This window comes from Juglans microcarpa x Juglans regia, chromosome 1D (assembly GCF_004785595.1).
Source record: "Juglans microcarpa x Juglans regia isolate MS1-56 chromosome 1D, Jm3101_v1.0, whole genome shotgun sequence".
Taxonomy (NCBI): Eukaryota; Viridiplantae; Streptophyta; class Magnoliopsida; order Fagales; family Juglandaceae; genus Juglans; species Juglans microcarpa x Juglans regia.
In genome coordinates this window covers 15,735,436-15,759,439 of record NC_054594.1, presented here as the reverse complement: position 1 = coordinate 15,759,439, position 24,004 = coordinate 15,735,436, and the positions used below count along the sequence as shown (strand labels likewise).

Sequence of the window (24,004 nt, the reverse complement as noted above, 5' to 3'; positions counted from 1 at the left end):
TTTTAATATTTAAGTTTTATTTATTTTCACAATCATTTTCGTCTAATTATTATATATTTTTTTAAATTTTTATATGAAATAAAATAAATAATTTAATTTTTTAAATTTTAAAATAAAAATAATATTAAAAAATAGATTATAATAATATTTAATTTAATTTTTATCACAACTCAATTCAACACATCTCAATTCATTCGTAAAATCAAATAAAACCTTAAATAAAAATGATGGAGCAGGCAAAGAGTGATCAGAATTCAGATCAGCGACTGTCAGATCTCAGAACACGTGGAGAAGCCTCTGCAATTACGAGCAAATGAGAGGGGCCTAACTGGAAATATGAAGAAAATGCCCTTCTGCCATTCGCATCTCATGCACAGCAGGGGTTGTTATGTACTGAAGTCAGTCAAGCAGAAACAGTCGGAGATTGAGAGAGAGAGAGAGAGAGAGAGAGAAAATGGGAGATGCTAAGACGGTACACTCGCCGCTGGTGACATACTTTTCCATGCTGTCTTTGCTCTCTCTCTGCCCTCCTTTTGTTGTTCTACTGTAAGCACTCCCCTATATTTGTCTCCCTCTTAATTCGGATTCGATTTGTGTTTGTTTCTCAATAATGATAATCTTCCTGAGAAGTGAAAATTACTGTTATGTGTAATGGGGTGCGATTTTATCATACTTGGAGGGAGGGGACGATGTTGTTACATCTAAATCTCATTAATCCTCTGCAAAATGGGCATCTTGTTTGCATATATAGCAAGAAGGGTATGAATGCGGTTACTTAGCTCTTAGCCTTATACAAAGAATCAACAATCATTCAAACAGTAAAGGTGTGTTACATCATCTCAGTAAGTACCATATGATCGCATCATCCCTTCGATTTTTATGAAACTTTCATCCTCTAAACTAATATACAGATTTGAGTGTCACAACTTTGACGTGCCTCTAGTGCTTTTTTATTTTATTTTCTTATTATTATTATTATTATTTTTTATCTTTTGATAAAAGTTTCTAAAATTACTTGATTTTTTTTTTTTTGATAATTATACTTGAAATTAAATCTTTTAATAAAAGTTTCTAAAACTACTTGAAATTCAATCTTTCATTGAGGAAATTCTTGCTGTAATTTCCTTCAAATACGATGGATGGGGTTCTCTCCATGAAAATTGTTAAACCCATACCTATTTATATCTCATATATGTTAAATGGTCCGTTTGGTTTTATCTGGGCAAATTGAGACCCTAAAACCAACACTCTAGTTGACACTGTTGGTTTTTCGAGAAAGAGGGTTAAGAATTGGCCAACCCAGTAAAAATCCAGTCGAAACCAGTTGGTTCCGGCCAGTTCGATCGGTTCATTGGTCCACTTGAAGATCCTAGAGCCTATAGAGTATTCAAAAAGTTCCACCACCTGCCCAGCTTTCCACAAAAGCTCTCTACCCAGTTCCAGTTCTTGCTTCCGGTATGGTAATAATGCCACGTAGTTCCCCGGTTTGTTTGAGCAACATCAAGCAATATGGGTATTGTTTCATGCCCGGAAAGCCTTCATGGACAAATCACACTTAAAATACACAGGCACTACTCCTCAGTGTTATCTTGTAGACAATTCACTCCTTATAACACCAACTAAATGTACCAGAAACTAAAAAGAAAATTAAATGATCCATTTGATTGGATTAGATATTCTCATGTTTTAAATAACTTATTTTTGAGGTTAACACTTGGTTCAAGAGGTTTTCCGAAAATTCATTTATTTTCAAATATTTTTATAGAAAAGAAAATGAGAAACTGAAAGAAGATGCTCATGGCCAGCTTGATAATTACCAATATAGACTGGCACTCATGTCAATTATTGAAATCCAGACATGTCCTTGAACTAACAAACACCAATACAAAATGGACAGACTCTAAATATAATAAAAAAGAGTCCAGAGCAGAGAAAGAAAAGTTGTCAATGGCCAAGCTTTGGGTGATGTCTTATGCTCAATTAAAGTACAAGTTGGATTTTTAGAGCACCTTATCAGTGAGTGTCTGCTGGTTAACAAGTTCTGCTATAAAACTGGTTTATTGTAAGTGGGTATTGACATCAGAATTTGATACTTTGTTCAGATGGTATACAATGGTACATGCTGATGGGTCTGTTTCCCAAACTTTCGATTACTTGAAGCAGCACAGGCTTAAAGGATTTATAGATATATGGCCGAGACCCAGTGCTATTGCTTGGAAAATTATTGCTTGTTATGCTGCTTTTGAGGCTGCGCTTCAACTTCTTTTACCTGGCAAAAGGGTCGAGGGCCCAGTATCTCCAGCAGGAAATCGGCCTGTTTACAAGGTACTTGATAGTAAATGTTGTATTTCCCAGAGTGATTTCTTACTATCTCCACATCTGAACTTTTATACTTGGTAAACTATCAATTTGAAAGATGTTTTGTTACTTTGAATTTTCCAGCGCTCCATGAAGTTGTGGATTCCAGCTACTTGCATATATATTGCAAAGTTGTTCAATGTAAAAACTACCTATTTCTTATCTTATATCATGCATGTTGCAGGCGAATGGGATGGCTGCATATGTAGTGACTTTGGTTTCTTATCTTGGTATTTGGTGGTAAGGACTTTCTCAATCAAATAAAGTGTTTATGCTTGCCAACATGGTTTTGTCCTTCAAAGGGTTGTGAATCCTCTTTCAGCTGCAGCAATTTGCGTCATTATTTTCTAATTGCTGTGGGATGTGCAGAGATATTGCTTTTGGCGATCACTATGGGCAGCATATAAATTCATCTAATCGTTTGAATAATATTTTAAATGATTGATGCGCTTGTGATATCAGTGTTTTCTTTCTTTCTTCTTCTTCTTCTTTTTTTTTTTTTTTTTTTTTCAAATTACATCATGCTAAAAAGGGAAGTGGTGGGCTAGGTCGTGGGTTGATGAACTAACTACCAACTGAAGAAAATTGGTTGTATCACTGTCTTATTGGTTTTTCTGTTATATGATAACAAAACTGATGAAATGCTGAATTGGCGTTAAAATATCTAGAGTCAAATTGCTGAATATGTACTACAAGAGAAATGGGGGATCTATGGATAAATTTCTACTACATTGTGTGGTAGTTTGCCCATTATGGCAGGTCTTTTCAGCAATATGGGCTTAGTTAGGTGATGCCTTGTCGAATGGAGTTGTTAGCATGTTGGAATTGGTGGGTTGGTAGCCATCATAATGAGGCTTGGAGAAAATTATCCCTATTTATTTGATTTGGTGCATATGGTAGGAAAGAAATTACAGAAGTTCCAAAGACGGCAGAAAGGACTGTTGAGGAGCTCAATACTTTATTTTCGTAATGTGCTGTACCATTGGATGACAGCTAATCTGTTTCTCTATCTTTATTTCCAGGGTTTTCTTGCTCTCTTCTCTTTCTCTCTCTGTGGGTATTTGATGCATGCCCCCCATGTATTTTTTCTCTCTTTTTTTTTTTTTTTTTTTCCCATTGTTTATAAAACTTATCAGAAGAGGTATGACTTGCTAAATATATTGATCTTTGAAAACATGCCATTACTAGCAGGAGTATGAACTTAGAAATTATTGTTTGCATATTTCTTTTTCATATATCAACCTTAATTTCATGTTCCGCTCGGTATCGTTGTCTGGAACTCACTGAAGTATAGGTTTACTTGTACTGTAACACACTCATTATTCTCTCTATTGACATGCCTTGTAGTTTTCTTTTCTTTTGAGCTCTGTATATCACCATGCTTTTGTTTTTGATTTACATAAATGCAATTAAATTTCCAGGGCATTTCATTTTTTCAATGTTCATTCTTCAGGTTTGGGATATTCAACCCCTCGCTGGTGTATGATCATCTGGGAGAAATATTTTCAGCACTTATTTTTGGAAGCTTTGTCTTCTGTATTTTCTTGTACATAAAAGTGAGGATTGAACTTTGCAGTACTAATATTTGCATTTTATGGAATGTAAGTTTATGTTTCCATCACTAATGGTTTATGTATACAAGGGTCATGTTGCGCCATCTTCCACCGATTCTGGTTCATCTGGGAACATAATAATTGATTTCTACTGGGTGAGTGTCTTGAAATATCTATGATATTCTGATCATTCTTATCCTATAACTCTAATTTATGACTAATGATTTAAGAGGCACGCTTATCTAATGAATAGTGTAGTCTGCTTTTGACGTGACATTTTTTTAAGACAATTTTAACAAAGGTATTTTTGCATTTTTCAAGAATCTTTTTAGTTCTATGAGTGCAATAATACATTACTTTACACATATATTGCCTCAGTGTGACTTTGTATGTGTTGTTGTTTAGCATCACCCTTAGTTCTGATGATGTTTTCCACAGCGTTTCGTGTCAAGATCACTGTATCAAAAATCAACTTATATAATTACCTATAAAAAAAAAATCAACTTATATAATCACTTATAAAAAAAAAAAAAATCAACTTATAATCAGATGTAAATATGAAATGTTGAAAGGCTCCATTCCCTATCTGCGGCTTGATTTTTGAGTGAGATGAATAACCCAGAAACTATGCTAAACTTATAACATGTAAATTCATCAGTACCATCTCTTGTACCTTTTCTATCAGCTTCTTTTTTCCCCCTATCTAATGATTTGGTGAGATAGCAAAAATCTTCCCTTCTTTATGATCCTATTGGACTTGGATTATGTTGTAAACTATTCTTTTGACAAGCACCAGTTTTTACTTGTCTGTGCAATTAAAACTACTCCAATGTCTAGTTATCATTACAAGATTTACCTGTGACAACAATGGATTTGTCAGTCTAGGTCCTACTCTTTTGTAAAGTGTTCTTAATAATCTCCTTTGCTTCTTGCAGGGTATGGAGCTATATCCTCGAATTGGTAAACATTTTGATATAAAAGTTTTCACAAACTGCAGATTTGGGATGATGTCTTGGGCAGTTCTTGCTGTGACATATTGCATAAAACAGGTAATGTTCCAACTGTGCGTATATCACCAATGTCACTTTTGTTATGTAAGTGGTAAGATATGAGAGATGACCTATAAAAAAAAAGAAAGATATGAGAGATATAAAGGTTGGCATTTCATTGGTTAATATATTTGACTACTAGGTAGTTTGATGTTTAAGTAATGCTTCAGTTTTTTTTTGTACTTATAAAAAGAGTAATTCTTCAATTTTAGGGTGGCAAACAAGTAGGCTACAGGTGAACATAAATGGATATGATCATTTAGTACTCACTTTTCTATTTTAACCCATTTATAGTATATTTCAAATACCTACATTCAAAATATTCTAATTATTTGGATGGGTTCCAACCTGCCCATCAACCTCTTTAACTGTTTTTCTGTCTTTTTTTTTTTTTTTTTTAATAAAGTTTTGCCTGAATGGTGGTAATTTGTTACTCATGAGGGTGTAATTTGAACAGGCTACTCGATTGGTAGCTCGAACCTGACTTGATTAATGTTCGCAAACATGAAATGAGCTATTATTAAATGAGCTTGAATTTGATTCATGCTAGATTCGTTTATTAAATGAGCTCATTCGTGAACATAAAATTATGATCTATTATTAAATGACAAAACTCTTATAATACTTGATTTGACTTGATTAATATTCGTGAACAAGCTCGTATAAAACTTGACTCATAAGCTCGCTCGCATGTAATGTAAGACACGCACACACACACACACATATTAATAAAAATGTTATAAAATTGTACATATTTTATGTATATGGTATATTACATATGAAGTAGCAGTATATAATAAAAATCTATACATTAACGTATAAACGTGTGTGTGAGTGCGTGCACGCATATATATATATATATATATATATATTAGTTAAAAATACAATTAAAAGAGAAAATTGTAATATTGTATTACTACATATTTGATATTTGACTAATTCATAAAAATTGCAATTTTGATTCATTTCAATTATTATTTAATTCATTTATTTAGTGATTATTGTTTTTTATTTTTCAATTGAGAAAATAAGGGACTTAAAAAATTCTCTAGTTGAGCCAGGCCGAGCTTGATTAAGCAATCGGCTTGATCACAATTCAAGCTTCGAGCTATGCTTGGGCTGGATTTTCTATAAATTGAGCCATGCTCGAGCTGAATATCAGAGCTTGACTCTCATACGAGCCGAGCTCAAGTTAGGACTATTAGATATTCGAGCCAAGCTCAGACAAGCTCAACTTGCCTGAACTCGGTCAAATAAAGCCCTAGCTACTCATGACATTCCACCAATGTTGCAAGCTCAAGAATAATTTACGATCACCAGTGCAAGGATAATGCACATAGTTTCTCATTGGCATATTAGGCTAGAGATGGGTATGAGAGAGAGATGTGTCCTTTTTTTTATTAGCACCAGTTGTCCGAGAATAGCGTCCTAACTAATCATGAGGGTGCACAAGCTTGGAGAGTTTTCCGCAAGTGCACCTCGGGCAATTTAAGGAAAAAATCCCTTAGTCCGATAGCCCTTAGAAATTGTTTGCACATAAGAGGATTTGAATCTTAGACATGAAGGGAGCATACCACCAAGACCAAGGTCTTTACCACTTGAGCCAACTCCTAGGGGTTGAGATGTGCTCTTCTTTTTTCCACCACTTCTGCCATTTAGGCCCTGTTTGTAAGTTGAACTGAACCGAGATCAACTCAGTTTAGTCTAATTTTAAGCTGAGTCTAACATCCAAACACCTAACTCTCAAATCACTAAACTCATCTCAACTCAAAACCTCTTTACAATGGGACCCATAATCTTTTTCAACTTCCTATAAATATATCTAAACTCATCTTAACATCCAAACATATCTAAACTTATCTTAGGTGGCCCCTACAAAATTCACTCTACCATCTCAACTCACTACTATTCAAAAATAACTCAACTCAGCTCAACATCCAAATGGGGCCTTAGTCATTCCTTTCTTTTTTGGGGGATTAATTGAAAGAAACTTCATTGAAACCCAAAAGATGCATAAAACAGTTCTTCTGAAATGTACTTGCCCCAAAACAGTTACAATAAAAAATTTAGTATCAACAAAGTCCAAAAACATGACATTGGATGCTTTAGTGCATTTAAAAAAATAAAGGTTTTCTTAAAAACAAAGATAGAGATTCCCAAATATCACTTAAACACAATATACTTTTCAATTTCAAATCTTCAACTTTTTCATCTAATCATTATCCAAACACAAAAACCAATACAATTTTTACAAGCTTCAAAACAAAACACAAAAATCAACAACTTTTTCAAACTTCAATCGTACAATCGTGTTTTTTTCCCACTCTGTACAACTTGCTACCTATGAGTTTCGTTGGGTTTCTAAAGTGAGATTACTATTGAGTTGAGTGTTTTTAAGTGAGATTAGGGGGATTATGAGGTTTCTGAAACATTTAGGCCCCGTTTGGATACAAAAAAGTGTTTCATCTCATCTCATATCATCATTACAACTTTTCCAAATTCTCACACAAAATATAATAAAAAACTCAACATTTTCAAATCCCAAAAAATAATATTCTAACAATATTTTATTCAATTTTCAACTTTCATTTCAATTCGCTATCCAAGTAGCACCTTAGTGATAGAATCAAACGCATTTGCCTTGTCGAAGGTTGGGAAGTCCTTTATCATTACTGAGAGGAATAGGAGGTTGGTAAAAGAGATGAGGTTGGGAATTCCTACGGTGCAATGGTTTGCCAAAACATTGGAGGACTGCCTGAAGGGTGACAAGAAGGATTTTTACACAACCGCAAGGGAGGGTACCAGAAGCTTCATTGCACAGAGGTGTTCAAATGTTCGAGGCCATTACATGGCTTTGGTGGAGTAGGTGGTGGTGGCCGACGAAGTTTCATTTTCATACCTAAACACTTGGGAGATAAGGGCTGGAGGAGAATGGATGATGCATTGTGGGAGGCCGTTATGGAGGGAGGGCGCGAGTTTCATGGTAGAGGAGGAGGGGTAGCGTGGAGGCCATTGGTGGCGGTGAACCACCCATAGAGTCGTTCGTATAGGGAGGTTTCAGTGCAGCAGAAGGTGCTGACTCATGGCTATGGCACAACAGATGGTGCTGACAGGGGTGGAAAGGCTCCACCTACGTTTGGGAAGGCAAGTGCACAGTGGAGGAGGTAGGCTTATCGTGGGTCTGGCAAAGGAGGATGTGCACAGTACCTTGCTAGAAGTGAAAATGCAGTTGTTGGCAATGCAAGAGAAGGTTGAGGCTCTAATACGGTGAGTTGAGGAGGACGGTTACGGGCCTAATAAGAAGGGCCAGGGAAGGGAGGTGATTGGATTGGGCAATGTAATGGGCTTGGGAAGTGAGGTCAGTGGGCTATTAAGGGAGTGTGATGTAATAGGAGGGCAACTAAATGAGGCTGGGCTAGGCTCTAAGCAAATGGGTTGTCCGATAGAGCGAGCAAAAAAGGCTGGGCTAGGTCCAAATCAAATGGGTCGTTTGGTTGGGCTTCAAAAAGTGGGGCAAAATAGAGAAAAGTTTAGGATTGGAACCCAGCCCGTGTGGAGAGTCAAGGAGGGTGAGGCTGAGCCTTCTACCGGCGGGAGTCAGTCAACCTTGCCGGAGAAGGTGCCGAGGTACCCATTGGGCTTGCAAGTCACCCATCAGACTCCCGAGAAGGTGACGGTGGTACCGAGGAGCTCATCGACGGCGACGGAGGATGTTCGAGAAGGTGACGAAGAAGCAGAGGCGCCAGGGACCTTCATGAGCCAATCAACCCATTTGGATTGCATGTGGCCAAGGAATCATTAATGGTGGCTTAGAAGGTGTTCGTGGAGTTGCTGACAGCTGATCCAAAAATGCATCTCACCTTTTGAATCCCCTAAATCTGCTTCTAGGAAAAAGAGGGAGCTGAAGTGTCTCACTTGTTCAATCAATTATGACAGAAGGGAGGGCAGTACTAACAAAGGAAGAACCAAGGGAAAGGCTACTTCTCCCCATGAAGCCTAGAATTCTTTCTTGGAACATTCATGCTCTTAATGATCCCAATAAGCGTATGCGGGTGAAGAATCTTTTACGTCAATGGAAGTTGGATATTGTTTGTTTGCAGGATTCCAAGATGGAATTGAAGGATCATAGCATCATCACTAGCATTTGGGCTGTCCATTTGTGAGACGGGTGTACCTTGCCTCTAAGGGAGCATTCGGGGGTATCCTTATTATGTGGGACTCGAGGGTGGTTGAGTCTATCGAGGAGTGTGCTGGAAATTATACAGTGGTGTGGAAACAGATATATTTGTCCAAGGGCAGTGATTAACTCTCATCAAGAGCACTTTATCTAACCTCCCTACTTATTTTCTATCCCTATTTCCACTACCTGCAAGTATGGCCTCTCGTATTGAGAAAACTTTTTGTAACTTTCTTTGGAGAGGCATTGAGGAGGAAACTAAGTTCCATCTTGTTGGTTGGGATAAAATTTGCTCACCAATACCATGTGGTGGGTTGGGGGTGCGTAATGTAAGGGTTTTCAACAAAACACTTTTGGGGAAATGGTTGTGGAGATGTCTTAGGGAAGGGCCTCGGCTTATGGAGAGAAGTCATAGATTCTAAGTATGGGAGTATTTGGGGGTTAGTGTTCTAATGAAGTTATGGGGACACATGGCATGAGATTGTGGAAAAACATAAGAGCTAGATGAGGAGGATTCTCCTAGTTTTTCAGATTTGCAATTGGAAGAGGTAATAGTGTTTGTTTTTGGCATAATGTCTGGTGCAGTGAAAGGGCTCTAAAGCAGGTGTTTCCTATGCTCTACCAAATTTCTCGTGACAAAGAGGCTGCTGTGGCTGATATTGGTATCATCTAATGGTGTATTGGAATGTGAGTTTTTCGAAAGCAGCTCAAGATTGGGAGTTGGATATGTTTGCTGATTTCTTTGACTCGTAGTATGCAATATCGATTGGCAATGAGGTGGAGGATAGGATGATTTGGAATCCGAGTGAAAATAAAAAATTCTCAGTGTGCTCCTTCTATAAGGCTCTCTTGGGATTTTCTAATGATTTTAGCTTTCCTTGGAAGGTTATCTGGAAGTCAAGTTACCTTCTAAGATTGCTTTCTTTGTATGGACTGCATCTCTTAGGCAGATTCTCATCTCTGATAATTTGAGAAAACATGGTCTTATCATTTCAGATTGGTGCTTTATGTGCAAGAGAGATGGGGAATGAGTAGATCATCTTTTGTTACATTGTGGGGTGGCCCGGTGTTTATGGAATGAGATCTTTCATCGGACCAGGGTGGCATGGGTTATGCTTGGAAGAGTTAGGGATATTTTGAGCTGCTGGACAAGAATTAGGGGAAATGCCCACATCGTTGCTGTGTGGAGAATGATCCCCCATTGCATTATGTGATGCTTGTGGCTAGAGAGAAACAAGAGGTGCTTTAAAGACATGGCACGTTCTTTTTTACTATACTTCACTCTCTTGGGCTTTGGCCATTATTTGTAATATGGACAATCTTCATGATTTGCTTGTATCTCTCACTAGTGCTTAGATGTAATTAGGCATGTTTGTTGTATGCTACCGGTGTGCTTGGGCGATGCCTCTTCTGTCAATAAAACTTTACTTAAAAAAAAAAAAAAGAGCCCTATCTCTGCACATTAAATCATCCCAAAATTGAATCTTGGAATTGCCTCTAATTGCATATCTATTATGGGTAAAAAACTTCCCTCATTCTTTTGTTATATTCTCCCATAATCCATCATGTGAGGTCCTTGTTATTCATGAGAATCCTTGTTATTCATTAGAACATCCCGCATCCCATGTGCATCCATGGTTATTATTTACTTCTGCTTTCCACGAGGCCTCTCTCTCATCTTGGTTGTGACTTTACTTGATTAAACTAGAGCAGATGCTGAACTTCTAACCTATTAGAACCATCTCAAATTTAGTGAAATTAGCCCTCAACCAGGAAACTGCTACAAAGCATTAGAATAAAGCACGTAAACAATACAACTGGTCTGGTTTGCCCCATGATACAACAAAGTATTTTTGGCATACAGAAGATGTAATATGTTGACACCAGTGTTTGAAAAACCTAAGAGAAACCTCCATCAAAACAAGCGGATAACATTTTGTTGTCTCTATGACAATTACATAAATCAAAGTTGACAGGCATCTCTTTGTTGCAAGACAAGCCATTCTTTTTTGAAATGCACAAGCATGCTGCACACAGACACAGAAATAAATGTTTTTGAGTACACAATCTTTTGCCTTTTTTTTTTTCTCTCTCTCTCTCTAATATCCAACTCTTTACCAGTACGAAGTGAATGGGAGAGTGGCTGATTCGATGCTTGTCAATACAACGTTGATGCTGGTCTATGTCACAAAGTTTTTTTGGTGGGAATCAGGTTATTGGAACACCATGGATATTGCACATGATCGAGGTATGAGTTTGGTCTATTGTTTGCATTTCACATTTTACTATTTCTCCTATTTTGTTAATTCATGGTAATAAAGCACTGTGGTAAACATAGAATGCCCAGTTCATCCAATCATGCTTGCCTACTATTTTTCACTAGAAAATTTATTGTATGTTGATTGCAATGCCATTTTATCACTATGAGCTTTTTCACTGTTGATTCGTTATTCTGTTTCATAACCTGGTATGAAGAAGGGTATGATTTAACAAGATGATGAAAGGAGAAGAAAGATCATACAAGGAAATCTTGTCTCAAGACACGCACACAACTCTAATATCTGTGTAGAGTAAGGTATATGTACAAAGACTCCTGAATCATGCTTAACCTACGCAGATTAGAAAACCCTTGAACAATCACAAGGAAATCTTTTAAAAAGAAGAAGAAGAAGACTCAATATAGATATGCAGCATTGGCAGACAATTATTGATTTCTCGCTGATTTTAGAAATGACAATATCTTCTAATAATTGACTGAAATTAGTTTTAACCCTAGACTATTTATGACTTAATGTTTAGAACATGTTGCTTAAATTGGGAAATGCAGGTGAGCTCTGCAGCAGTCAGTGACGAATCCACAGGGAGGCCAGGTCCCCCAAGGATTCTACAATTTTCTTCAAATATTTGAATTTTTATAATTTTTTAAAAAATAGAATATAAAAAAGAACTTTTAGTTTAGTTTTTATTTTTATATTTATATTTTGGACTCTAGTTTTGTTTTTTATATTTCAGATTTTTATAAATTGAAAAAAATAAAATTTAAAGACGAAAAAAATTATAAGATTAGATTTTTTATACTTTTTGTTATTGCATGCATTTGCTTGAATTTTATGCTGCTTATTTAAAAAGTATACTTGAATTTGGGTACTTGTAATTTGTAAGTTTTGTAATTAAATGTCTCGTTTTCTTAAGATTGAGTTTTTTGTACATGTATAATCGAGTTTTCCTCTTGGTGTGGGCAATAAATCAGGCTAAATGTCCATGAGTTTCATATTTCGGTTGTAAATCCTAGTTAGGAATTACTCATGTATATGTCCTGTGTGCTTGGCTATGCCTATTATGTTATGAATTAAACTTCTTGATTTCCTATAAAAACAATAATCGAGTTTGACATTTTTCTTTCTTTGTGCACTTGTTAATTATATTAGTTTTAGACATCACTATTTAAGCCATTCATTAGATAAGTAACTTTTTTTATTGAGCAAGGATTAAGTTCAATTATTATAATTGTTATTAACATCTGGACTCGAGAATTCTTGTACATATGCTTTGGGCTATATACGAATTTATGACACAAATAATACTATGCAAGACAAACATGCATTTGTACCAAAATTTGAACATTTAATTGTTAAAAAAATTTAAATCTTATTTGAAATTAAATATGATCCGCCCTTATTATTGTTTCATCCCTGGTAACTGTAGTTCTTAGTTTGTTATTTTTGTATATCGGATTCTTCCAACTTGATTGGCAAAGAAAAAAATAATAATAATAAAATTCAGAGTGTAATTACAGTCTATTTGGTTCAATCATCATGTAAGGCATGAGATATTAAACCTTTCTCGTGTGCATCTTATTTGGCTTTAGTCTTGCCTTCAGTACCTTGAGTCCGCACTAGCGGCAGCTATAACCTTTTTTTTTTTTTTTTTTATAATTAAAAGTATTATATATATATATATCAATAGGAGGAACCAAGTACACTGGATGTATACAAGAAAATCCCTAACCCTTACTAGAGAGCTCCTATTGCCCCAAAAGCCCACGAAAAACTACCCAACATACATCAAGCCCGAGATAGAATAACTCACCCCTCTCCAACCCCATGTTTCCCATAGCCCAACATAAATCACACCTCCCAAAATATCCTCTATGCAAAAGACTACCCAACATACATCAACCTCTGCCCTCGACTTGAGCTACCACTCTTGGCGTCATAGTTGATTGCACTAAAAAGATGCTTCAACTCCCTGCTTTTCTTGAAACTTGATTTGGTATCATGCGAGTGGCTTGCCTCGGTCGCAGTGATTAGAGCTTTAAATTGGTCTTCACATCCTCCATGTGAGATTCCCACAATATGCTGAATCTCATTAACCTTTTGCAAAACCCAATCCGAAGATGATTTGTCTATATTGTTTAATGGAGGAAGAGATACCAAGGGGACAACGTCTTCCCCCGATGTAGCGCCCGACGTAGATCCAAACGGTACCAATGATAAACCCTTGTTCAAATCCTGTGCCTCCTCAACAACACCAATGGTACTCTCCATTGGAGATTTTGGGTTGACAGCAAGTCCCTTCACCTCTGGCGACCTTGTGTGTGCAACTTCGACGGACCCTTTAGGTGTCGGTGTTACACCATGATCACGAGACGGAACCAGAGCCAAGGGACACATTGTTGTTATCTGTGTCTTCCCATCGTGCTCCAAGCCTTCCACATACTCTACTCTTGTCGTGGACTTCTCAGATACCCAACATGTCGCCTTCTCTGCCATTATGACTGGGGACACGTCAGAAACCTCCTCCAAGTGTTCCGTAGAAGCTTGCGTGCATTTCTGCGTAGGAGCTGTTGTCACCGATGAAGGAATGCCTGCGTAGGGGTTGTGATCGACGACAGAGGTTACTGGCCCTGAGATAAGGGTCTTATTTGGCCCAGGGCTTCCGTTGGACCGTGAAACTGGCCCAGAAGTGGAGCCCTTCTCAAACACAGGCCAATGGAGCTTCGGCCTCGGCCTCCATTTCGGGCTTATGCGGCCCGGCCCAAGTTTGGCATTCCTTTTGTCTGGCCTCAAACTATTACACCCAACAACCTTCCTTTTTCCTATTTTTAGAGGCCTCATACGTTGGCCCAAGCACTGACCCAAACCTTTGATTATCTTAAAAATCTAAGACTTTATCTCCTTTCTAAACAATTTCAAATCCTCCTTCATGTCCGTTACCTCCTTTTTCAAACTATGCATATACCCTTGCAACTTGTTTTCTCCTGGACAGCTATCCATTTCAGGTAATTGGATAGTTGAAAGTTCCCCTTCCATGCCTCCCTTTTTGTGTTTTTGTTCAACCAACAGAGGATGACTCGAAACTGCGCTGCCGCCCTCTTCCCTGCACCACCCACTGCCTCGTCTACAACTATAACCTATTCTCTCTTTCCCTGCCTTCCCTGGTATGCAGGACGGGGACAGTAGATCTGGGTCCATTTGGTTTATAGGTTAACCTGTACCCTCTCATTTTACCCCTCATACTGTTCTTGCAGTTCATAACATTATGATGAGTGGCTGATACCAAGCTAGTGCATTTTGGTAGCACAACTTGTTGATGCTGCCATTTGTTATGTTCATGCATATCTGAACAAGCTTGATTGGTACACAAAGGTTTCTATATACTACTTGCTTCTTTAAGCATCTTGTTCTGGTTTTCTTGTTTTTCACTCATTTTTTTCTTTTATTCTATTTATCCCTTTTCAGGGGTACTTGAAGTAAGAAAACGGGATAAATGTTTGAAAATGCATCAATATTCTTTATTGAAATATTATATCTAGAGGGAGCAACAAATTTTTACAATTTTTTTATTGGCATTAGTTGTTTGGGAACAAAGTCCTGACTAATCACAGGCGTGTATAGACCCTCTGCAAGGAGTTTCCCGCAAGCGCACCTTATTTTTGACTGGGAAATTCCCCCAATCCGATGGATCGTAGAAATTGTTTGCACTCAAGGGTTTAAACTTTAGACTTGGAGGGAGCTCTTTACAAATTTTGGAGTCCAAATGCTATAAAATCTATTTTATTTCTGACCTGTACATCAAAGAAAAGGAAAATGGGCATGAAGTTAAGATATTACAGAGTATTGAAAGGGACAAGGAAAAAGTGGTTCTTGTTGGGAGGTTGGTTTTGTTGTTCAAAAGCTTGAGAGACAGAGGTCAATCGATGGCACATGTTTTGCTAAAATGATGGATGTTAGTTTGTTTATATATTTTTTCCTTTCCACTTTCTTTGTTGGGTTGTTTTGCAGTGTTCATATTCTCCGCGTAATACTAGCTTTGTTGAAGTTCATATAATAGAGTCTATGTGATACCCCATACCAAGTGATAAAGGTAGTGGCGTATGGGATCCCACATTGCTTAGGAAAAAAAATTCTTGCTCTTTATAATGGTTCAATAGGACTCCAGTTATATCATTGACTATTCATTTTGGAATATTGGCCCAGATGTGGCTTGGGCCGCCCTTCGGGCTTTACATATGGTATTAGAGCTTATCCCAAGCAGAAATATGAGACTTGAGCCAAGCCACCTACGATGGACTGGCCCGACGAGGATGTCGGGAATTTAAGGGGGGAAGATTGTGATACCTCATGCTGAGTAATAAGGGTAGGTGGTGTATGGGAACCCACATTGCTTGGGAAGGAAAAGTTCTTGCTCTTTATAATGGTTTCCAATGGGGCTCCAATTGTATCATTGACTAGTCCTTTTGGAGAATAGGTTTAGATGTGGCTTGGGCCTCCTCTCTTAGGGCGTGACAGTCTATGATGATAGTGCAAAAAAAAAAAAAAAAAAAAATTCATCTTTACTAATCCTTATCAAAATACTTAGCTGCGTATATAGTATGCAGGGAAAACCTTCAATCCAGATGTGGTGCTCTTTCCCTTTTTACATCCACCAATAAGTTGATGATACGTAAACTATTCACATGTTACTCCTCTATTCCCGTGCCCTATAGGATAAGAGACCGAACTCAAATCCGAATCTCCATTCTTCTCAATTCTCACCCGCTTCCTCTCTCAAGTGCTGCTGTTGCTCTTATGAGAAACACAAGCTGCCCTTTCATCATTGAACATATTTAGGAGTGAGATACCTCGAATTACATATAGGTCCCACACTGCTTGGGAGGGATAAGTTCAAGCCTTTTTTTTATGATTCCAAGGTGCTCCAATTGTAACATTTACTAGTCTTTCTAGAGTATGTCCAGATGTGGGTTAGGCATTCATTGGGTCATTACAAGTGCATTCTGAAAATAGTGCTAACCCTCCATGCCGAGGGATACATTGGTTTGGGACCAATAAAAATTGGAAGACTTCAGCGTCAAAAGTGCTTATTTGGTAGCTACTGAATTGAGGAGATCTTTGGAGAGTGGGGAAAGCTCAAATTCTTGAGAATGAAGAAAGTTTTGACAATATTATGTCCTTTACAACTTCCTGATTGGATTAAAAAAATTTATTGGCTCAAGATTGATATCCTGGCTAATAAACAAAATGTGGCAAGAAGGAAGGTTTTTCTGAAATGATTTAGGGACCTTTGTGGAATGTTGGTTGAGGACAGTTCACACGCTTTATGCCTTTACCCTGGTGTGCATCAAGGGTGGTCAAAGCATCTTCTGGAAATTAAATTTGATCAAAGGAGCTCACTCTAGCTTCGGATAGGTAGCTTGGATTGTGTTTTTCTTTTTTTTTTTTTTTTTTTAAAGGAATTATGAGAAAGCGGCTGTTTATTGATTTCTTGGGAGTTCAAAGAGATTAGATGCCTCGGCTTCAACATTCTTAAAAAAAAAAAAAACCCTAAGCCCACGTGGTATGTGGAAGATGAATGCAGGTTTTGGGATATTCGTTAGTCTGGAAACGGAGCCATTTTATGGGATGAAAATTGTAATACTTTTATGACAATGTGAAATAATGAACATGAAGTGAATTATGCCAGATGATATTGAAGGTATCGCAATGATGAGAGGGCTTCAAACGATTCCTAACATGGGGATTTGAGTTCTTATTTTAGAAAGTGATTATTTGAGGATGGTGCAGTTGGTAAATTCCTCCAAATTTATTGGCCACCGGAAATGTGTAGTGGCATTCAAGTTTTACCAAGGGGCTTAGGTTATTTCTGTGGGTGGAATTGGTAATGTTGTCATAAACTTGCTAGGCATTTAAAATGAGTGGGTGTCAATGCTATGATGTAATTTTTTGAAGCTTACTGAATGAAGATCTTTATAAAAAAAAAAAAAAGGATTATTGTAATATCATTTATGAGAACCCAGATTTTCAGCACAAATCGTATCCCAAAATATGGTTCTTTGGTTTGGTGATGGAGGATATACTTAGTTCAGATTTTCTCTCTAATATTCTTTGGATATTAGGTTTGGCTATGGAATTACTGCCTTTATTTGCTTTCATTTTCTTTTTTTGTTTATTTCCAACCAAGGAAGCCACATCAATAGCGCCCCCCTGCCCCCTGCCCCCCCGCGGCGGCCACAATTCTGCTGGTTTTTCTTGGCAAAGCCTCTGGCTGAATCTACCACACAAGTATTTTGATAAATCATATGCAGTTGAACTAGAAAACTATAATTTCATGCATGATCACATCCTGTTTTGAAAAATTCATGAAATAATCCATTTGATAAAGTCTTACACCCATAGAATATCTTTCCAATGAATTATGAACTAGCCCTTTTGCTGTTAAATAATGTAGCCCTACACGATCAGGAGTTGGAACAGAATCCTTTACCCTCTTGTGCACCCTCAGAAACTTAAGACTTATCTATAGTAGTTTTTATCTCGTCTTCTTCATTGTGCATATATGTAACTCCATATTGTCAGATATGAACTTTGATGCATAATACTGGCTTTCTAGCTTGCTTAAATATGAATTAATGAAGTCTTCAGATACATCATATGATTGATCCTCAAACATGAAAAGGTTGGTAGTGGCATTATCATGGTTTGTTCATACTGCTTCTGGTGTTACTCATGCTTAGGTTTTTAGTGTTCATATTACTTCTGTCTATGGCAGCTGGTTTTTATATTTGCTGGGGATGCTTGGTATGGGTTCCTTCTGTCTATACTTCTCCAGGCATGTACCTTGTCAACCATCCTGTAAACCTTGGAACTCAGGTATCATATAACCTCTTTTCAGTGGTTTGGCCAAAATATAGGAATTCTGCAACGTGTCTGTTTGTTATATTATTTTGCCATTTTGATATAAGGCATGTTCAATTTCTAATTAGGTACAATTTCACTTTTTCAACCGCATACCTTTCATGTTTGCCAAAATTACATCTGTACTTTTCCTGTACTCTACATTTTATGCATTTTCAATGCAGTTAGGTTCATCAATGTGATGAACACTTCGCTACCTAGGCCGTTCTAGAGAATTGGGGTGAAGGTTGGATGAGGAAAACTTTGTATGAATTGACAGAATTACTTCAAAAGTAATTGAAGTAGAACATTTTTTTTTTTTTTTCTTGAAATCATATTTATGGAATCTGAGAAATTTTTTATATAAGCTTTAAACTAGGGAAAGTAACTCCACTGAGCTCAAGTGAGCCTTAATCCCTGCTTATTTGGGTGGGCTAAATGGGTATGTACCAGCATAAAATGTATTAAGCCTTTGCTAAAGTGCCCGGATGAGCTTAAGCAGTTGATTTTTTATGTCAACAAATTTCTCAATTTAGTTTTTATCATCCCTTTCTTCTTTGCCCCTTTCTGACAGTGTCCTTCTCTTGTTTCAGCTTGCACTTTATATACTAGTGGCAGGCATTCTGTGCATATATATCAACTATGATTGTGACAGGCAGAGGCAAGAATTTCGTAGAACAAATGGCAAGTGCTTAGTTTGGGGAAAAGCTCCTTCAAAGGTGCTGATTTTTTGCACTTATCACATGATTTTTATAACTATGTACACTTCTTCTTGTGATATCTTTTTGCCGGACATGCAATTTTTACCATAATCTGCGGGTAAAAGATATAATTTAATTGACATGCTTTACAGATAGTTGCCTCATACACTACCACATCTGGGGAAACAAAAAATAGTCTTCTTTTAACATCTGGATGGTGAGTTTACAATTTTCCTTTATATCAACTCTTATATGTGGCTGTAGAGTTGCTATTTCCTTGTCCACTATTCCTGAGGGGTTGAAGTCACCTTTAAGTTGGTCCTAGTAACATGGGAGAGATGCAGTTGGATAAGGCCAAAATTTCTAAATCTTAGGGCCATGTTTGGTTAGTGAATTTTTGAGAATTGTTTTGAAAATTTGAGAGATGTTTGTTATTGGGTTTTGTGAAGTAGATAGGAAAATTTGAATTTTTTTTCAAATTTTGTGTGTTGGGATTTGTGAAGTGGATGAAAAGAGGTGAAAAGTAGGGGATGTTTGGAAAAGTTTTTCATCTCATCGCATCTCATTCCATCTCATTTCATTTCCAAACATCATTGAAATACAAACACTTTCAAACTAATCATTAAAACTTTTTCAAACTAATCATTAAAACTTTCCCAAACTTTCAAATAAAAAACAAAAAATAATTCAACTTTTTCAAATCTCAAAACAAAAATAATATGAAAAAATTGTATTCTAATAATGTTTTAATTTTATAATATTTTTTATTCAACTTTTTCTCTCTCCTTTCCCAAAACCCAATAAATACTTAACTCAAACTATCTCATTGCTATTCACAAACCATCTTATTACTATTCACAAAATTCCCATCTCATCTCATTCCTCAAGCATCCCTTAATAATTTTTATGATATTTTTGTTGGTTTTTTAAAAATTTGTTTTGGTTTTTGTGTTTTTGACTTCTCACTAAAATCTAGGCAAATGATGGAACTAGTCAATCTTTTGAGATTGAAAGATGTTTGGTTTGAAGTTGAATTTTTTCTTTTAAAAATTTTGAAACATTTTAAAAAAAAAAAGACTTAAACAAGCATGTCTTCTTGAAGTTGGTATCTTTATTGGTGAATTAATTTATACGAATGTAAAAGTGGAATGCTTAAGTTGGACATAGGAAACTAGTCTCCATTAAAATAATGGAACTAAAAGCTGAAATCTGGCTCTGACATACATTTCTATGGTTCCTGCAGGTGGGGATTATCTCGTCATTTTCATTATGCACCGGAAATATTAGCTGCCTTCTTCTGGACTGTACCTGCTCTATTTAATCATGTAAGATTTTCTTCGTCTTTGTTAGTGTTATGTGCGTGGGAAGGGTTCACTAACATGAAAGTTTGGAGAACATGTTGCCGCACTCTTTTTATTGCTCTGTGGTTTCTACCTTACTTCTGTGTGATATATCTTACTTTCTTTTTGTTGTTTTTATGCAGTTCCTACCTTATTTCTATGTGATATTTCTTACTATCCTTCTTTTTGACCGAGCTAAGAGGGATGATGATCGATGCCGGTCCAAGTAAGCAAATGCAAACTTCTGGTGTTGTCTGCACATCCCTCTTGAACATGCATCAACATTTGTCTTCTAAATATTTCTAATTCCATAAAGAAGAATTTTGGAATCATAGTCTCCATAATTATTTTAAGACTATTTAATCCTAGTTGTCTTCATTAAAGCTACTTGTTCATCAAGTGGTGTCTTGGGTGATTCCAGAGGCAAGCAAATTTCATGCCACCCTGCAGAAGTTAGGATTAGCTGTGGTATGAAGTTTACACTGCTAGTTCATGGGAAAGAAAAAAATGATGGTGTGCCCCATCTGCATGATAATGATTTATGAATGTGAAGCAAGGAGTAGTGTCATACAAACATAGGGCTAATAAAATTGTTCTAACTCATGCTTTGCAATTTGTTTGAAACAATGTTTTATAAAATCGGCCATAATTTTTTCTTAGACAAGCTCCAAGTGTGCATGCCCGTGTTATGCATATATATAGACACCTACACAATGTACACTTTGATTCAAGCATTTTATAGAGTTGAATGAATTCTTACTGTCTTGCTTGCAGGTATGGAAAATATTGGAAACTATATTGCGAGAAGGTACCTTACAGGATCATTCCCGGAATCTACTGAATAACCTTGTTTCTATTTAATGTACTTGACCGAATTGTTCTTATCGGCTTTTGGTATCGTGGAGGATGATATTTATATTGGTAAACTCTGGTATTGCTTTGTGATCGAAACTTTTGATTTGTAGCATGTTGATAGACTCCGTTATTGCCGTGTTTGAAACTTGTTTAATCCCCTCCGCCTATTCCATAACACCTAACACTAACTAATGCATTGATTGTCACTGTTGAGGTAGCATGTAGCAACCTACAGTGCCAGTATTACCACACTTGAAATGCACATCACCCGATCTACAGCGCAACTAACACCGTGCTTGTTGTTGGAGGGTGGGGAGATGGTTCTCTTTATATTTTGCTTGGGTTGAGGGAGCCAGGGAGTGAAATGGGTTTGTTTGGAATTGGCTGCGGATTGGAGGGTTGGAGCAAGTTGGAGTTATTATAGTTTGGCCCGGATTGCGTTTGTATTTATGGGCGAAACTGGCAATTGTAGTAGCATGTGTTTTGACTCTTTTGAGGTTGACGACATTCTGGTGGTAAAGAATCATCCATTGATTGATTCATCATTGATATACAAGAAAATTGTAGGAAAAATATGAGAAAAATTGGAGAAATTTCTAAAACTCATCTCATCTCATCTGTTTTCAGGCCTCATCTCATCTCATCTGTTTTCTGACTCTTTAAAAATTTTTGGTCGACTAAGGTCTAGTTTGGATAGGGAGATGCTTCCATCTCATTTCATCCTATTTCATCTCAATATTTAAATACTATAAATAGAAACACTTTTCAATTTCAAATTTTTAACTTTTTCATCTAATCATTATTTAATTATTATAGCTTTTCTAAACTTTTAAACAAAATACAAAAAACAATTCAACATTTTCAAATTTTAAAATAAATAATTTCTAACTCAAATAATTTCTAACTCATCTCATCTCAACTCAAATATCTTATTACTATCTACAAATCATCTCAATTCACTATCTAAACTAGGCCTAAAAGAAGATTGAGAATTTGGTGAAAATTATCTTTTTCCAAAGAATTGAATTTCAATTTGATTTACTCAGCTCTTTTAAACATTCTAGGATTTTACAATTTTGAAATAAATCTCCCAAACTCATATCTACCATTGATCATTAATGTCTTGGATGTGATTGAGAAATATTTATCTATCATCCTTTTAAGGCAGTACTTAATGAAATTAGTCAATTACTATTCAAATGATTTAGCTCTACATTGACGAGTAAAAAGACAAGTTGATTATAGTTGAATCAAGAAAAACAATTAATCTTATTTTAAGGGCTCGAATTCAATGGAAGTACAAGGGAAGTGCGCTCATCCAAGTACGGGAGAGAAAAATAAACTTTAATAGATATGGAGAGATATTTCTTTAACTTGGATTAATAAGGGAAAGCCAACTCATGATATCAATAGTTAGGTAATGAATAGTTATGTCTTCCAAATGTTCCCTCATCATTCCCTTCATTTTGCTCCCCACTACCCCAAAAAAAAATTCAACAAAAAAGAGTGGAGAGAAAAAGAAAAAAAGGGATGAAGAGTGCGTAGGGAGGAGAGGGAAAGAAAAAGTTGAGTCACTTACATGCATGCATTAACCCTCACTACACTCTTATCATTACGTTGCCAAGTAGTCATTCCAATATTGGCTAGTATTTTTTTTTTTTAAAGCAAGCAATTCATTAGCATAAAAGGATCGAGATAGGAAGGAGCGAATTGAAGTTCCCCAACAAACACTCCACTGCAACAAGTACAATGCAAAAAACTAGCCATAACATGGATGGATAGACGGTATCAACTAGCCCAAATCTCTAGCAATTGAAAAAGGTTAAATGTGGCTATCACAGGACTTGTAGGCCACGTGCTAGTGGTTTTGGGATGAAGGGGGTTAGATCTAGTTGATTTGAGGACAGTGAATTTATGGCACAGTGCGTGTAGCTATCAGAGATGTTATGGCACGGCGGCACGTAGTGGTCACGCGTGAACTAAGTTGCAAGCGAGCCTCACACGTTGAGCTTTTTGTATTTGTAGATCGTCGGGTGGAAAGTATCGTGGTGGGGCGCATGTAGACATTCACTCACTGGAAAGTAGGAAAGTGAGCCTCACATGTTGAGCTTTTGTATCGGTAGATCAATGAGTGGAAAGTAGCATGGTGGGGTGCGGTCATCGGAAAGTAGTAGATTGGGACTAAACTGACTGAAGAAGAGGAAAAACTAGAAAAAGCCGGGAAAAAAAAAAAAACTACCAACATGATGATACTGGAAATGGGATGGAGGGGTAGGAGAGGCGTCAAATAGGAGCAAACGGGGGCTTGGAAGGGATGGGTGGCGGCTGCTTTTTAATGTTAATATCAAGAGGCTACTACTCAACAAGTAGGGAATGAAGGCGAAAGGAAAAAAAACCTTAATAGTACCTTTCGAAAAATAGTTGATGTAAATCTAAGAGGTCAACCATCACAAATAAAGCTATTTAATAGTGAATAGAAAATCATGCAAACTTGAGTAGGTTCAACGCTAGCTATAGCATGGTGAAGGAAATTACTTTTAACAAAGCTAAGTAAAAGTAGTAAGCAGAGCTACTAGTATTGAAATAAAACGAAGCATGCATAAACCGATTTCCAGGAGTTATGAAACAGTACTAGTACTAAATGATACAACGTTTTATTTAATTTAGGCACACCTAGTATTTTCTTCAGAATTGTGCCTCCATTTGCAAGGGGTATATCAAATGTCTCTCCCTAAGTCTCAGCTCTCACATCTTTCCCTTTGATTTTCTTTCTTCTGCCATGGTTCAATATCAGTTCC

General features: G+C 36.7%; 1 protein-coding gene across 1 annotated transcript; it reads left to right on the top strand.

Annotated features, from left to right (window-relative positions):
• The first annotated feature begins 347 nt into the window (after positions 1 to 347).
• On the top strand, positions 348 to 21,357 carry LOC121251734 (7-dehydrocholesterol reductase). The gene is made up of 13 exons (XM_041151075.1): positions 348 to 546; positions 2,103 to 2,325; positions 2,543 to 2,598; positions 3,812 to 3,914; positions 4,001 to 4,066; positions 4,847 to 4,960; positions 11,259 to 11,385; positions 18,186 to 18,286; positions 18,904 to 19,029; positions 19,164 to 19,228; positions 20,255 to 20,336; positions 20,495 to 20,577; positions 21,126 to 21,357. The coding sequence occupies exons 1-13, from the start codon at positions 455 to 457 to the stop codon at positions 21,190 to 21,192; spliced, it is 1,305 nt and encodes a 434-aa protein (XP_041007009.1). The 5' UTR covers positions 348 to 454; the 3' UTR covers positions 21,193 to 21,357.
• The last annotated feature ends 2,647 nt before the right edge of the window (positions 21,358 to 24,004 follow it).